This window comes from Anas platyrhynchos, chromosome 9, assembly GCF_047663525.1.
Source record: "Anas platyrhynchos isolate ZD024472 breed Pekin duck chromosome 9, IASCAAS_PekinDuck_T2T, whole genome shotgun sequence".
Taxonomy (NCBI): domain Eukaryota; kingdom Metazoa; phylum Chordata; class Aves; order Anseriformes; family Anatidae; genus Anas; species Anas platyrhynchos.
Genome location: NC_092595.1, coordinates 1,078,399 through 1,095,225, shown reverse-complemented (window position 1 = coordinate 1,095,225; position 16,827 = coordinate 1,078,399). Strand labels below are relative to the sequence as shown.

Genomic DNA, 16,827 nt, shown 5'->3' with positions numbered 1-16,827 from the left:
CAGGAGAACAGATCACCAAAAGCTCAAATATTATGAATAAGCTCATCCACTCAGGTCAAGTGTAAGCTTCGTGCTCGGAATGTTTGGGATGTTCACACAAACCAATCCTTTTCCATCCTACCTAATTTGCTTGGGGGTGTTCTTCAGGTGAACAGATAAATCTGATCATTAACTTCAAGTTTTCCTTAATTTTGGCTTCTGGGCCCAGTTAAGACATTTCAATTCCAACAGCTGGAAGTTATTATAAATCCAAAGTTTGAATAAAATATGTTGCTATAAAAATCTGTTTTATAATCTGGACAAGAAGCCATCACATAGGAAACCAATAAACACTGTAACAACACAGATAATAGCTTTTCATTGTTTTCCTAACTCGGACATTTACTTAGCTACCAACACAGCAATACGTTGAGAGCCATCCCGTGAGAAAACAAACGCGCAGTTTAAAAACATGAGACATAACTCTGATCTGCTGCCAGGGATTTAGCAAGGGACTTTCAAAGAAACATTGCAGCGTGAACTTTGATAAACACTGAATCTCAGAAATGTGCTCCCAGCATTACGATAGCTGGGGAAAGCTCTATTCGCCTTTCTGCTCATCTGCATAAAAATTCTTTGATTTAAATATATTTTTTCCTTCATTTTTATCTTTCTATTTGCTTAAATAGAATATTAAATCTGAGAAGAGAATGTGACTATCTCATTCCTCAATTTCTGATTTAAATTAAGAAGTTTCACAGAACACTATCTTTTAAAAATAGCTGGTATTTGGTTCAACTGATCAATGCAAATGCAAAACTATTCTTCAAAACGGTTTTCAGCCTCGGGAAGAAAGTTTATCTATCAAGTATTATTTAACAGCAATAGCAGAGGGTGTCAATTCCGTTAAATGATTTTAAGCCTCCCCTCGAATCTAGAGATAAAATAGAAGTGGAGACTACTAGAAGCGATTTCCCATCAATCTCTCTCAAGAACAGTCCAACATGGTAAAGCACAGAGGGGAAAGAATATCACTTTACCCTCCCACAAAAAACCTCTCTTTCTTAAGGCACCAAGGATAACCTTTGAAATTCTGACTTGTCAAACAAATTTAAATCGAGTTTGCAAAAACTAAATCCCATTTAACAAGCAGTTACTTGTAATTTCTAAATGCAGTCTGATGGAGCAACGTTAGAAACTCAAATACCTTCATAATTCATTTACTTTCTCAGACACAGTGGATTGAAACATACAAAACGTTTCACAAATTTTGACTGTAATTAACACAAGTTTAATCCATATTTCCTCCCATTTTATGCTGCAAATGTACCAGATCTCTTTGAATCTCATTCATTCTTTCAAAAAAGCAGATGGCTAGCAAACATGCAAAAATGCTGCGGATGCAATAAAGTTCGGCTGTGCAAAGCCAGGAAGTTTTGGCTCTCATTTCCCGTGTGGTGAGGCACGCACAAAAGTCATGAAAATTTAACAGATAACTTAGATGCTCTCTTCGTGACGCAAGGAGTTGAACAGAAAGATGATTTTACATTGGTGAAGCTCTTACCTCTTCTTCTTGGTGATAATGAGGACATCGTTAAAAAGGAAAAAGTACACCTGCTGTTTAGAAGTCCTTTTAGAAAAAAGTCCAGTGTCTTCTACGTATGCTGTTAATTCACCCCTTTTCACTAGCCATCTTGAAGAAGAAACCAATGGAAATGGCTACAAAGAAAAAATAATATTTTAATCTTGTATAAGTAGGATTAAAAAAAAAAATAATCAAGTAACAGTCTGAAATATTTGGAAAAACTGCTCAGATAAACTCAGAGCTCAGAGATTATGGGTACAAGCACAAAACAGGGATCCCAAGGTTTAAGGTGTCTTTATCATTCATATAACCCACAAGTAATAGCCTGCAAATACTTGAAAATTGCTCATGTTCATGACCTAATTACTCACCTAAGACAAAAATGAACAGACTTGACTGGTCATATGCTTCAGGATGGACCAAACTACATGAGATCTCCAAAGCAGATTAAAATTACTGTCTCTGGGGATTATTTCAGCTTTCACAGAGTAAGCAATCATTCTTTGAACACTTGATTTTTTCTCACAGCTTTTCTGCATAAACAGCTGGAAGGAAAAGCTTCAGCACTTCATCTCAAACACATGGGCTACAGCATCTTACACTGCTTTTCAGCACATCTCTAAAGTTAAAATGATGCTGTAACATGCCTAAACAATACAGTTTGTTCGTGTCATCATAAATCTACCAATGGTTTGAAAAATGTCTGAATCTACAGGACATCTCTTAAGGTATGCACTTATGAAAGGCCATATTAAGTGTCCTTCCCAAGGATGAATTTCATCTTTTCTTTTCTCTGCTCCCATTCCGTCAGGAAGGGTACCTGTACATGACCACAACCCCTTTGTAACTTGCTGCTGCAGGGGCAGGCAGGCCGGGCTGCTCCTGGCATGCTGCTGTAACGAGGTACACGTCAGAGCATCCTCTCAGGCCAGCCTTGATAGCTCACTGTGTGTGTACAAACAGGCAGGCTTGCACAAACCTTCAGCCCTCAATTTATGAGAAGAGAATCACCCTCCCAAGGCACTCACTGTGCAGAATAACCTGTTTCTTCCTTTGATAGCAGGAAGTTTTCCAAGTGCTTCCTATTCTCATTAGCAGCTCCTGAAATACTGTACAATTACCAGTTCGCTGCCATAGCTTTATCAGAGATGGATCACCAAAAATATCATAAGCTCCTCTTTATCTAGCTGATGTAACTGAACCCTAAAAGTCCTCTGGAGCAGGGGCTCTATTTCTCTCTGGGTTAGGGTGAGGACCAACATCTCAAGTAGGTGACTCAAGCCAAAGGGGATACTAGCTGTCTAATGTAAAGGCCAGGCTTTATTGACCCAAACTATTCCCAACTGCTGGAGAAGTCGATACCACAGAAGGACCTTTTGTTTCTCTGGGTCATGAACGTGAATGGAGATGTGAGCCTGCATGCCCCATCATGCCCCGATCTGCAGAACAGATCCTCTCTGAAGCTGTACGTTGACGTGATGCCTGGAACACAAAGGTCCCTTGCAGCGCTGCCAGCACTGCAACATCTCCCAGGGGCCAAGATTCCTCCGTCAGTGATCTCACTGACAGTTAGCACTGAGCTGACCAGACCCAGTATGTGGGTTCATACAGGTTTCAGTGCCACACAGAGGAAAGGTTTCTTCTTTGCTTAGAACAGTGGCTGTTGATAAAGGTACCCCTTTCTAAGTCCCACCCATCATCTCTGGGATGACCTATTTTGGTCCTAATTTCAAAACTGAAGATGTTGATACTTTTGTGTCTATGCACCTCCAGGTAGAGCATGCGTGCTGGATGGAGCACCTGAAGATGTCTGGCACCAAAACAGAAGACTCACGGGGTGACTTCTGCAGGCGAAGCCCAAGCTGCACGCCCTGTACCTTGCAGACCCTCCAACAGCAGGTCCACACCTGGAGAAGTGGCATCCACTTTGCCCGTGTTTATTAATGTTTGTACCTAAAATCCACTGCAGTAAAAGGGCACTTAACTGTTAACTTATGTACATTTTTCCTCACCCCATGGGAAATAACCAAATTTTTGTTTCTACTTTACACATAACAGGCTTTCAGCTTATCAAAAACATGTACGTGCTCTGCTGTTGCTCAAATTCGTTATGTCTGTAATGATTAGACTAATGAAGACAACTGCTTCTTTTCCATTTAAAATATCTTTCACGTGCCTGTATAAGTACTTCTTCATTCAGCTTGTCAGCTGTCTTCATCATTCTGCTTAGACTGTCTTTTTGTATCTAATCACTCAGCTGCCCTTTAGTGAACTAATTCAGCTTGTCAATACTCGCCCTGGAGCACGATGCCAAAACCAAACTGGTGCTTTGACTGCGATTGTGCTGTTGGAACAAAACTTTAACCTCCCTAATTTGTTGTGAATTTTGAGGAATGATTTTGTAGTGACTTTGAAATGGTACATGACAAAGAAATCATTCAAAAGATTTTATTTTATTTATTTATTTATTTAGCACCGTGCAGTACCACACTCAGCACAAAAAGCAGGACCAAGCTCCTGGAAGCCTGTTCCTTGTGCTTTCTGTTAGGAGATAGCACATGAATGACAGATGAACCTTGCTCAAAATGGCAAAATTAGAGACAAAATACCTGGACTGAATTTTGGTCAAATTCCCCTTAGATACTTCTTCCCAATTAACTTCAGATCACACGTTCTGTTTTAATTTATACAACTTTTTTGCACATTTCTAGTTTTGTATTAGCCATTAGTTTACTAAATGCATTTTCTATTGTATTCTCCAGTCTGGAAATGCAGAACTGTTTCAAATCCATATTTCCTAAATGGATTTTTATCCAAGTCTCTGTTATGAGTTAGAGTAGAACAATCTGGTTACAAATCTCTTTAATTTCATTAACTGACACCGTTACTTATCTTGTATCAGCGGCTAACATCAATCCAACATTATTACTTTCTCCAAGGACTGTACCATACCATTTTTCTTATGGATGGTCATTTTATTAATACACATTATTAAACCACACAGGTTACAAAAGACCAATTCAGCTCAGTACCCATATGTGGCAATCAGAAGAACTCCCAAATTCCACGATTGAAATCTAAGTAATTTCTGAAGTTTTATATAAACAGTCTGCTTTTTTTTCTCCCCTTTTTATTAAAAAAAAAAAAAAAAAAAAGTCTTACTCTGAATCTAAACTCTACTGGTATGAAAATCAATTCTTGAAACAAAACAACTCCAGTTATTTACACTTTCTGAATTGCAGTAATGGTTCCAAGTGATGGTACGTGAACGCGAAATATTGGGCCATAGCCCTAAGGTTACACCATCACAGTTCTTGTGACTTTACAAATTGAAACATTGGGCTAGATGGTCCTTGAACATAGAAAATACAGAAGAGTTTTGTTCTTGAACTCAAATGCCTGTTTGCAGAAAAAAAGCTTTTCTGGTGCTAAAGTTGAAAATTTTAAGAATAAAACCTTTTGAATCTTAATTAAAAGAAATTCTACAGATGACCTACATTTAGTAGCTTCTCTTGTAACTCCTATGTAATTGCTCTACAGTCACACCTAACAAAATAAAACATCCCAAAACACCAGATGAGGAAAGAACAGAATGAGCTTACCTAATTCATAATGGTTATAAAGCAGCATTATAACACCATGGTGATGGTATTGCAGACTAAAACATCTTCACGATTTTCTATGAACATGAACTAAAAATCCCTTTAATCTCTACTCCAAATGAGTTCATTTTCCTAACTGACTATATTCCAAAGGCACCTTATTTTTTCTTTAATATTAATTTTCCTGCAATTACCAAAAGAGTACAACACGTATATCACCACCTTTTTATATAAAATAAGCCATTAGAACATAAAATGTACTGAGACTTGGCCAAAGCAGTTTGGCAAGCACTCCAGCTGGCAAGCTCTCAAACCACAGATAAGGTCTAAAACCACTAAGTGGTTATATTTAAGATGCACAGAGGAGGGAAGAAAAAAAAAAAACTTGCATAAAGAATACAGAAAAGAAAATAAAGTTGCTATTATTCCCATGAAACTAGCAAGAGTTGCTAGTCACAGCACGTCCACTGGAAGAATTATACAGGGCCTCTTGCTTCTGCATCCTCTTCCAATAGGGAAAGTAACAGACTAAAAGTCCTTTAAGGAACTCAATACATTTTAAAACTGTCAGGTACTTCTGTAGATTTGAAAATTATGAATGAATGAGGGGAGAAGGTCACCCAAAGTTTTCAGGCTATCCAAAACTCCACTTCAGAATATCCCAAATACCTGAGACTATTATCCAGCCTCGTTAGCAAATGTAGTGATGTCACTTGTTAATGAGTTTATTTTATTGCTGTTGCTTTAAGTAACTATTATTATTCTCAGTTTTTAGTCAAAGCATGTAAATAAAAATCCTTTGGACAAGTTGGAAACAGGATTTCCTCAGAGCAAGACCGAGGAAGATCCTTTAATAACTGTCTTTTCAAAAACATAAACCTCTACTTACTTCAAACACAATGATGATAATTCATTCATCATTCAGATATTCTGTGTTTGAACAGGAGCATTCCAGCGGAAGATTACAACATTCATTTTGAAAACTAAGACAGTATAGAATTCAATTTCATCTGCATATACAAATATGCTTGCTATTCTTGTGGTTGAAAAGTAAGCTAAGAAGTTACCTGCACTGGTTTAATACAGGACGCTTAGCTGTTACTACTTCAAAGCCCTGCCTGCACCATCACACAGACACAGGCAGCTTTAAGTACAACCATACTCTGCACTAGCAAAACAAAATTTGCTGACAAATGACAAAAACAAACTGCATTAGCAAAGTTTATCTTAAGTAATTTCACCTACGCCAACGTCTGCTGTTGCACAGCCTGCTGTTCCGGGCTGGCACCTCACTCTGTGTTTGCATATCCTACGCTGCCAGAAGTGCTGCCGTAGCTGAATTCGGTAACTCCTGCCCGCAGGTGTGACCAAGGAGCAGGCACACAAACCTACCAGGAAACCCAGCTGGGCTGATTTATTTCACACCTGCCTTCTTGAATTCAGCAGCATGCAGCACACACCACTGTCTTCCTGATTTCTATCACCTCCCAATTAAAGGGGAACTCGTGGAAGTGACATGTTTTTACAGCAGAACTACCAGAATCTTGTACAAATACATCGTAATTTAAAGAAACACATCTTGAGGTGGTTGGAACCACACCTTGTTTTTGATATTGTGCTGCCGTAATCCAGACAGTCACACACTGTTGGGATCATCTCATTGTCAAGTAGTAGGTCAGCCCCTCTTTTAATGGTAAAAACTTGACAGCAATTTGTCTAGCGCATCAAAGCCAGCTCACACTCACTCTGTGGAGTTAATTCATCTTACAGCTTGACAGAAATAGTGTGCTGAATCTCACTCATGATGTTTTCAGAAAATAAAATGCTAGGGTGCTAAGATTTGGTCAATTTTTATTGTTTTATTTCAGCTGCAATAGATAAATAGTCCCTTTCGTTCTTATTAAAAAGTAAATAAGTTTCCTATACTCTTTCCCTGAAAAGCCTCAACCTGAAGCTTAATCAACCTTGGTTAAGACACAACAGTCCTCAGTTACCCTCTGAGTTTCCAAAGCTTCAGCTACCCCACAATATGAACTTGTCTTCCTTGACTGAAAGTCATGCCAGTGTTACAGCCTATGCTAATGTACTTTATGCTGGCAATGAAGCTATCAAAATTTAACATGTAGTCAAAGCCATAGCGTGTGGTCAAAGCTATTCGTATGCTAAATGGTTTACCATCAGAAATAGCATCATACCTTGATTTTAAATTCCAGCTGGGAGTTAATTGTGTACATCATTTCTGTCCTTTCCATCTTCCGAGCACCTTCATTGCACAAACGCACCAACTAGAAACAAGACACATATTTAGCACATTTAACGTACTCAAGACTTGTAACACTAACTCTTGCTCCTTTATAAAATACACATCTGTGGAAGCGTAAAATTTATAAAGCACCTGACATTTTCCTGTTCAGCCACAGCCATGTTTTCAAGACCAGACTGAATGCATCTCTGAGTGACCTGTTCAGACCCAACAGCTGGTTCTGCTTTGAGAAAGAGGCTGGACTGGATGACATCCTGAGGTCCCTTTCAACCTGGATTACCCAACACTATAATAACTATTTATTCTTCAGCAAAGCCCAGGTGGTACAAAGTTACAGCCAGACAATCTGACTGAAAAGGGTTATACTCTCTGATCCAAGTTAATGATCAGCCCCACAAAAACCAACATTCTGGGCTGACAAATCCATGTTGCACACTGTCCTGTCCACCACACACCTGCAACTCATTTAGAGAAGAAAGTCCCAGCACAAACATTGCAGCACCGCCTTGTTAAACTAAGGCAAACAGTATCTTTGAGAAAGTTTCATTGCAGCTGACCTTTAGAACGCAATCTTAAAGCATCCTGCAGCCTGTCAGAAGTCTGTGCATGGGAGGAAGAGGAGTGTACAACAACAGGGCTCAAGACAGGCAGGAAAATGCATTCCCCTTAACCTCACAAACATCATGCAGCATTTCCCAACCATTAATAAGCCTTTTCTCCTTTCATAATCAAACACTTCACAAATCATATATAGCTTCTACAGAAAAAAAAATAATGATTGTTTTGGCAGCAGTATAGTGTTCCTGAATTTAGGGTATTTTCCTAAGTAACAGGCAAAAATTTCGCAATAAAACCAATCCCTAGTGGTCTTTCTTAAATAAGACAATTTAGTTTTTATCTTTCACTGCTCTTCCCTTACATAAGGAATGTTCAAAGCCCAAGGCATTGTCTAGCCCCGACATGTAGGGAAAGGTTTTGTTTTGTTTAAATAAAGAGCATCCAATACAACACATTTAATGACAGTTTATGATGAGCTGCAGCTTCTGAAATTCTGAGATCTCGGAGGCATAAACCAGACAGTTCTTAGATCCTTAAATTTTCTTTTCAAACCACAACATTCTGTTTTACAGTCTTCTACTTCCAGAATATATATATATATATATATATATATATATATATATATATATATGCGTATACATATTGTATATGTGTGTGAATATGAATTGATGAACTAGAATTTCCCCATTTAAAAAGGAGAATCTGCTCAGTTTCACATAAAATGGAACTGGAATTTATTCTGAAAGTGCTGATGTATTTTACAATCTATGCAAGGAAATGGACTTCTGCTCTTCTTCTGTCATTGATTCTGATGATTACACAGTAAGACAAGAACAACTGAACAACTGAGTGCAGCAGATATCATTAACCAGCAACAAAAGCAGAAAGCATGGCTTTCTTAGTTTCAGACTTTTTTTTCCCTCTGTACCATCAGGACATACCTTGCTCACTTCTTTCAGAGCTTGCTTGCAGTTCTCGTATTTTGGTGAATCTTTAGGAGTTTTCTGGCAAATAGTCTGAAATAAAATACCAGTTACTTCAGAGGACTGAGAAGCACAAATTGTAACAAATACAGAATTTTACAAACGTATTAATGGAAATCAGAGGTGAAGTCCCAGCTGTGTACTGGGATAAATGAGAGAACATTAGGTTACTTCTCCAGAGGCCTTGGTGACACTAAGGAATGCCTCTCGAGAACTTTTTGGAGGAGTGTGATGTTTTCCATCTCTGGCCAGTCTTCACCTGTGGCAATATAGTGGAAGAGGAAGGCCATATCCTTCCAGAAAAGAGAAAGGCTCTGCAGTCTCCACTCTACCTTTCTGCAAACTACAGTGAAAACCCATTGCAGCCGTACACAAATAGGTTCTTCCAATTTTAAATACGTTAAGCTTTTTCTGAAGTTAAAATATCCACTTGTGTGCAACTGTACAAGCTATAAGAAAACTGTACCAGACTACTCTGACCTCTTTGTAGGAGGTAATCATTTCCAAAGGATTAAATCAGAAAGGCTCTTAAGGCTACACACACTGTTATGTGTACCATGATAAAGATAAATAACCATATTATTAAAAAAAAAAAAAAAAAAAAAAAAGGAAGGCTGCTGCAGCATATGCAAACACTGGAAAGTAAAGATGAGTAAATCTATCTATGACTTACATGTGAGAGACTGAGTTTATTCTCATGACTTGGAGGTAAAAATGAATTCCTATCTATAGGAATTATAGATAATACTATAAGTAAGTATTTATTGCAAAAGGATCCTTATCTAATCTATATGCTAGGAAGTCTCGCTTTTTTAAACTGTAAGGTTTAATTTTAATCCTAACGCTGTGCATTTTCTGTGCTAGGTTCTTCCTTGTCTTCTGAATCAATTATTTTTATCCTTTACAAACCTTTTGATTAGAACTTGTAAATTTTTAATCTGACTGCACAACTGAGCATATGCTACTGTTCATAGTCAACAGACAAGTCAGTATCTACAGCCTTCTCTGGAATGAACTGGGAATTGAACGCAAGAGTGCTAGCATTCAAAAAATATTCATAAAGGAAAAAATAGAAAAATAACTGTTCTCACATCCATTAATAAGGGAAGACGAGTTACTCTCTGCATGGGAAGAATGAGGAAAGAGATCATTGGTAAATTCCTGCAGTCTTCATGGGACTCAATCCGTGATAACACCTCTTTAAACGCTGGATTTGTAGCTCTGGTAGGAAAAAGAATGAGGGAATTAAACAGAATGTTTTACCAAAGAATTGTGAAAGTTGCTAGACTATTAATAAAACATTTTAATAGCAAGGAAAGTACAGGTTGAAAGATTCGTATCACTTAAGCCTTCAGCTTTATTTATTTAGATATGCAAGACCAGCATCAACATTTAGGTATCTCCTCCCACAGATGAACGCGAGTGCAAACAGACTCATATGTAACATGCAAGTAAACCATGGCTTTGACAAATCTATAAAGAGAAAATTTATCAAAAAGGGAATGTAACACAGGGCAACAAATAGGATTGGACTATGCAGCCAGGCATATTTTCACTCTCAATTACTTCAAAGGAACTTGTGCATTAAGAAAAGCTAAGCATGTAAGTACATGCTTTGCTGTAAGCCATAGGTTTTGCACCAAATACCATAGCCTTTGACTCTAGCTACAAAGGGGGGTGATTTTGCAGTCATTTTAAAATTAGCTCTTACAGCAATTTCTGAAGCGTTCGTTGCTGATAGACTTCATTAGTGCAATATTTTACATATGGATCAAACGTTGAAGCACTATGCTTTTCCACTATATCACTAATATCATCAATAAAGATGTTGTTCTGATGTCTTGCTTCAAGTTCTTTGAAGAACCTGTGAAAAAAAGCAAAGAAATTACTCGTTCTACCCCAAAATAGTAGACTTTTCTTGCAACATTTTATACTTCACCTGATACAACCCATGGCTTTTATTACCTAATGACAATTTGAATGGTTTGTTTGAGGGTGAGATCATTCCTCCTTTTGGCAAAAGAGTGTGGGAAGTCTTTATATTATACATGTCAAAGGGTGGTGGTGTCACCTGGCAGAGCTCAGCAAAAGCAATGCTGGCAAATTACTTCCCATACTCTAGCTGCCAAAACCGAAAAAAGCCTTACTGGTCTGGTTGGACTGGAATTTCCAGAAACAGGGTTGAAAAGAAATGGAACAACTCCAAGCACAACATTAACACAGCACTTCCTCTTGTAATAAGGGAAGTGCAATACCAGAAATGTTCAAGCAAACAAAGTTAAGTGTGAACTGTTAAACTAGAGACAAAAACACACAGCAAGGTAGTCATGTACCATCAACTTTGATCCACCAATAAAACCAAACACAGACTGGGAACAGTGAAAAGGGAAACAGAAACTAAAATCCTCTTCTCTGTTGTTTGTCTTCTGCTCCATACCGAGTTCCTTTGGCCTCTAAAAGCTTCTCACTCATTCTTGCCCTTCTAATTTTACCAGGAAACAAATGCCTTTATTTCAGTGCTGCTTATTAGAAACACTTTGACTCTCCGGGGTATAAGAGCTCAAATCGGCATTAGAGCTGTTGCAGGTCATTAAAATTACTTGCACTAACAGTCTGACATCAGTGCAATCGCTAAAAAAAAAAAAAAATTTGCTGAAAAATCTCTCTGATATCAGTCTTGTCTGAAGCCTTTACAAGATGCTTCACTAGAAGTATCCCAAACTCACTAGGGGAAACCAGATAACAAAAACCTGCCACATAACACAGCAAAATAAAGGAGATACTTAGAACACACAATCTCACATTAAGCTAAAATGTTTTGAAACATTTTCATTTTAACCCTTTATCATATTTTCTCTTTACTAACACTGGTTGTTTAGCAACACAGGTTCACTAAATTTTTGTCCAGTGGGCTTAGAAAAAGACTGAACTGAATGATTGCCAGATTCCCAAATGGTCAGTCACACAATCAAACGAGTATCTTTTTTCTGTTTCTTTTTGTTTTGTGGGTGTTTTGGTTTATTTTTCCTGACACATGCACTGCAGATTTATGGACTGATGCTTATGTGTCGACATTTAATGACAACCTGGACATTGCCTGCAAAGAGATATGACGCTGTCTGCTCTGGTTTATGGCTTTCTCCTCCCTTTTCCACTTAAAGAGGTACAGCAGTGTTTTTAATAGCACTGCCACTTTTGGAAGGCATAGTCCTGCAGAATCCTATCCTCCACCCATTTCATTTCAAAGCATGAGCTGTTTCAAGTTGTCACTAACTTGCAATACGCTACGTGCTTTTGTAGTGCCTAAGAGAGCAGTCCTAACCAGCAGAGCATACCAGCTGCAGTGAGATCTCCTGCAATCCATGGACAGGGACTGCAAGCTAACAGTCAGCTTCAAATTTCCACCCAGCCTACAATTTCCCGTGAACCACAATAGTCAGATCTCAACAGCTGACCACCACGAGCTGCAGACGACTGGAATTCATTTCCACTCTGCTCAGACATGTTTATAGCTGGAAGAATTTCGTCGCACACTGCCAGCTTTACTTTGCTCAGGAAATACAGCGTTTCTCCCTCCTGTACGCATGGCACACTGACAAAGTGTTTGACCATGCTGGACCAAGAACCTACACTTCTAAAATTTATCTGGCTGTTCATCAATGACATCAGTCACAGTCATTTTAGGGAACAGTACAAGCCTTGCACACTATGAGATACTAAAAAGAAAAAGAAAAAAAAAAAAAAACAGGCCAGAAAGAAGCAGCGTCGCCAAGTCCCATCCCCCCAGAACACATCATGAGAACTATTAACTCTGGAAATCATGCGTAGAAGTTTGATTCAAAGGTTATCTTTTGGGGCATCCAAACATGGAAAAACAGACACAAAACCTTTTACTTAAAAGGTTAGAACTGATTCTTTCATAAAGATTTGTACTGAACAATTTAATGTCAATTTAACCAACTACAAATTAATTGTACTCTGTGATTTTTATTTTTTGCTTAGGACCAGAAAAATTTGTTTCAAGCATTTGTTTCTGTTAAATACAGAACTTTTCTGGTTAGATCCAATTAAGTGAAAGTCAAACAGAATCAGAGAGAAAACGATTTCCTCTGTCCTGCCTGTGTTGTTTAAAAGAAATGTCCAAGTTGAAATACCCTCAAACTCTTCCTCTCCTGACGATTACGTGCCAAATTTAGAAACACAGATGCAATTAATTTCCTGTTTGTTTCTCTTTCTAGTTCAAGATCTAGAAACACTGAAGCACACACCAGTACAGGAGTTTGTCCTGTCCCTACGACAGGAGCTTCCCCCTCAGCGATCTGGAGGCTTGAGGTAAGGCTCTGCCCCTGTCTTCCTGCAGACGTTAACAAGCTGGTGATCATCACGTGGAGCAACATCCTAATACTTGCTCAGGCAGTTTTCTTAAGCTAGCTTTTCCTACTCTTAGGCAGAGATTAAAGCAGTGCCAGGTATCCACAACTTCCTTAAAAACCCTAGTTAATTCAGCTGCGAGCACAGCGGTGTAAGCACAAGACTGCCTATTATTCCACACAAATCACCTTTGTAATTCACCCTGTCCATGTCCCTCTGCACAGCCTCCATACCTTGCTGAAGTCTCGGGTAAAAACGTAGTCTCCCTGACCCATCCCCATCCAGTAACAGAAAAAAAAGTCACTGGAGTGAAATCAAACTGCAATTCCTCTTCTTCCACTTAGAGAGGAGCAATGATCAATTTCAAAAACAATGATCAATTTCAAAGAATTTCAGGTAATGGTAATAAAAATTTCCAATTTTTGCCTCCACAAATGTGGATCTTCTCATCAGGGACAGATACTTAGCATCCACATCACAGATTAATTATTCAGAGAAGAATTTTGAATAGCAAAAAATGGAAAAATTACAGCCTTATTTCCATAGCATTTTCATGATGAATCACAATCAGAGCTTATAGAAACAAAATGGCTGAAAAGGAGAGCAATTAAAGTGAGAGACTGCATCCACAGGTGTTTGAAATGAATCAGTTTGTGGGATTGCCACAACCTAAATAATGGAAAACAGTATGTATAGAGACATATTTATAAACCCCAAAGACTGCAAAGCTAACAGCCCACAAAAATGCCTTTTATCAGGCAATATCCACCAAGCACGGAAAAGGCCAAACAACAACGAAAAGATCCTGCCAACCTATTTTTCATTCTGCAGCAAGCAAACAACTTGCAGCAGGCCTACCCATGAGTAACTGTACTAATGGTAATCCTCTTGCCTTTTCAACTATTTACAGTATTCTGGCAGAAATCCAGAGCAATAAAAACGCCATGGCAACCCTGTCAATATATTCTGTTATAGGGAGATTCCTGAGATAGCAGTGAAGTGCTCATAGCATCTCATTCAATGGTATGCATTTTAAGAAAAACTATTCAATCAATTAATACCCACTGACAAATGAGCCCACAAAGAACACGCTGTGGCACTAGAAATGTAAATCTTTTTAATAAATTACGAAGACATCACAACAAGAGTCCTCATTTTAAAAACCTTTCCCATGCTGGACAAAGTCGGGCTCCCTGTCCTCAGAAGCAGCAGTGTGTATCTGCATGGCCCTGGGCCTGAAGAGTCAGCCGCTCATTTACCACAGAACAAAATGATTTCTTTGATGTCACAAACAAAGAATTTATATGTCTTTTTGTGAAACTTTCTAACCACAGGAATGAAGCTTTTCCCATGTAACACTTGCTAAAATGGCACTGCTAACACACACAGCAAGCGAAGGCCTTGGAGAGCAGAGAAGAGGGACCAGGCAGGCGATCCTTGGGCTCTAAGCACCTGGGTTGTCACCTGCGATCCCCAGCTGGACAACATCCAGCCACCAGCACTCACAACTACTGCCTCTGTTGCCATAAGCAAGCAAGCTAACCAGTCCTTAAATTCGGGAAGAAACATTTGTTAATATAAAAACATGAACTGTACAGAAACATAAATTAACCGCTGCTTAGTCTGCAGGGAAGTGCCTCAGCCAGGGAACTCCACCACAGCCTGGAGGTGACGGTGATGTAGGGAGTGCCCAGGAGACTCTGCAGAGGAAGGTCTGGGATCTGTCACTGTCACCTCCCCATCGGCCCAGCCACCCTCCTGCCTGGAGCACAGCGTTGGCCTGCACCGGAGGGAGACCACAAACGCTCCCAGGTTTATGTTCCTCACAGGGGCACCCGTGCTGAGCTGGTGACAGACTCAGAGCTGGCAGAGAGTGGGTCTGAGGTGTGTGGTGCCAGGCAGTGCTGCACTCAGTGCCACACAGGCACTTCTCAGGATCAGCGGTGCTGGCCACGGAAGAGGCTGAGGGCATAACAGCCGCAGGTGCAGCCAGTGAGGCCCAGCTCACAGGGACTGCCTTGCTGGCTCGCCATGGCCTTGTCTTCACGCCTTCAGAGCACCAGCCACTTTCCTAGAGAGCAGCAGGTGATATTACCCACAGCTGCAAACTATCATGAGTGCTTAACAGGAGGAAGAAAGTTGCAGGTTTTGATACTCCTGCACATAAAGCTGCTCTTGCTATAAAAAGCAAGGATAAATGTCTGCATCCATCATTGTCACGTTGAGACGGCCCCAGTGGAAGCTGTGGTTGACATGTGGTACCACGCTGTGGCAGCCGAGGCTTCCCAGGTACAGCCACCACACAGACCAACCTCAGGCATCCGCATCTGTGGGGAGCAACACCACGGAACTCGTCCGTCTGCACCGAAGGCTTTCATCTCGCCAATTTAGTCCCGTAAAAGACTGCAGAGCTTTAAAGCCTCATCTAAACAAAGCACACTGACCCGACGAGGCATGAGAGGAGCCAAGGGAACACGCATACATCCTCCTGCTTTGACAGGCTTGCTAAACACGGCTATTTCTAGGCTTACTAACAACTTGGGGCCTTTTCAAAGCTACGCATTCTTCTTACACAAAAAGGGCGACGGCAGTTCTCTGGAACTAGGCTGACCACTGGAGTAGTTACTTCTTTCCCCGCCCCAACTAACAGACTGCTTCTTCACCCCTTATCAGTCTTTCCATAGGGAAAGCAGAGGGCAAGCTCAAATACCTGTTGAACATAAACTTCACTACCAAAATTATGCAGATAAATAGTTTTCTTCTTCTGTGCTTCCTGAAGCAACATCAAATCTGAAAATCAGAGCAAGATTCATAAGCTGCCACCAGCACAAGCCCTGTGGGACCCAGCAACACAGGCAGAGAGGATCTGTGCAGGTAGCGAGGCTCACGTGAGTGGGGCTGTAATGCTCTGCAGGAAAGGCTGCCTAACCACGGACTGGATAGATAGGGTTTGGTTACAGCTGGAAGGCTTTAAAATTTTAAGTACTGCTGCTCTACACAACAACTGTCTCTAAACACAAATATTCACATAAATAGCTCTCCCTGCAGAACTCAGGCCACAAAAGAAGAGCCAGAGGTTGCAAGAATTCAACCAGGAATGCTGCTGCTGGCACTATCTTTTTTAAACAGAGAATATGTTCACATAATACAGTGATGGGTTTCGGTACAAACAAATATCATGGTCGATGGGAGCTTCCTGCCATAGATCTGGTGATGCCAGCTGCCACGGATCTTTCCTAACTTTTTTTTTTGTTCCTACCATGCTCTTTCAGATACATCACCACAAATGCCATCTCAAAATAAGGTATTTTTTTATTAGATGCCAAAACTTTCAGTTGCTGTAGAACACAAACTATCTTAAGTCACTGGTGGAGGGAAGATTTGGATTGTGTGTGTTGTAGGCTATGTGTTGTTTTTTTTTTTTCCTTTTATGAAAAGAAGCCATAGAGTTTGTTAAAAAGTCATTAACTGAGCATGAGGTAGAGA

At 39.8% G+C, this 16,827-nt stretch overlaps 1 protein-coding gene across 1 annotated transcript in view; it reads right to left on the bottom strand.

The window, feature by feature from the left end:
- ARHGEF26 (Rho guanine nucleotide exchange factor 26) overlaps positions 1 to 16,827 on the bottom strand; it is a 48,974-nt gene that overhangs the window by 10,520 nt on the left and 21,627 nt on the right. The window contains exons 6-10 of the mRNA XM_027464549.3: positions 10,682 to 10,834; positions 10,062 to 10,191; positions 8,929 to 9,003; positions 7,362 to 7,451; positions 1,544 to 1,698 (exon numbers count right to left, since the gene is read on the bottom strand). Of these exons, the coding sequence (XP_027320350.3) occupies positions 1,544 to 1,698; positions 7,362 to 7,451; positions 8,929 to 9,003; positions 10,062 to 10,191; positions 10,682 to 10,834 (603 nt within the window). The remainder of the gene's footprint in view (positions 1 to 1,543; positions 1,699 to 7,361; positions 7,452 to 8,928; positions 9,004 to 10,061; positions 10,192 to 10,681; positions 10,835 to 16,827) is intronic.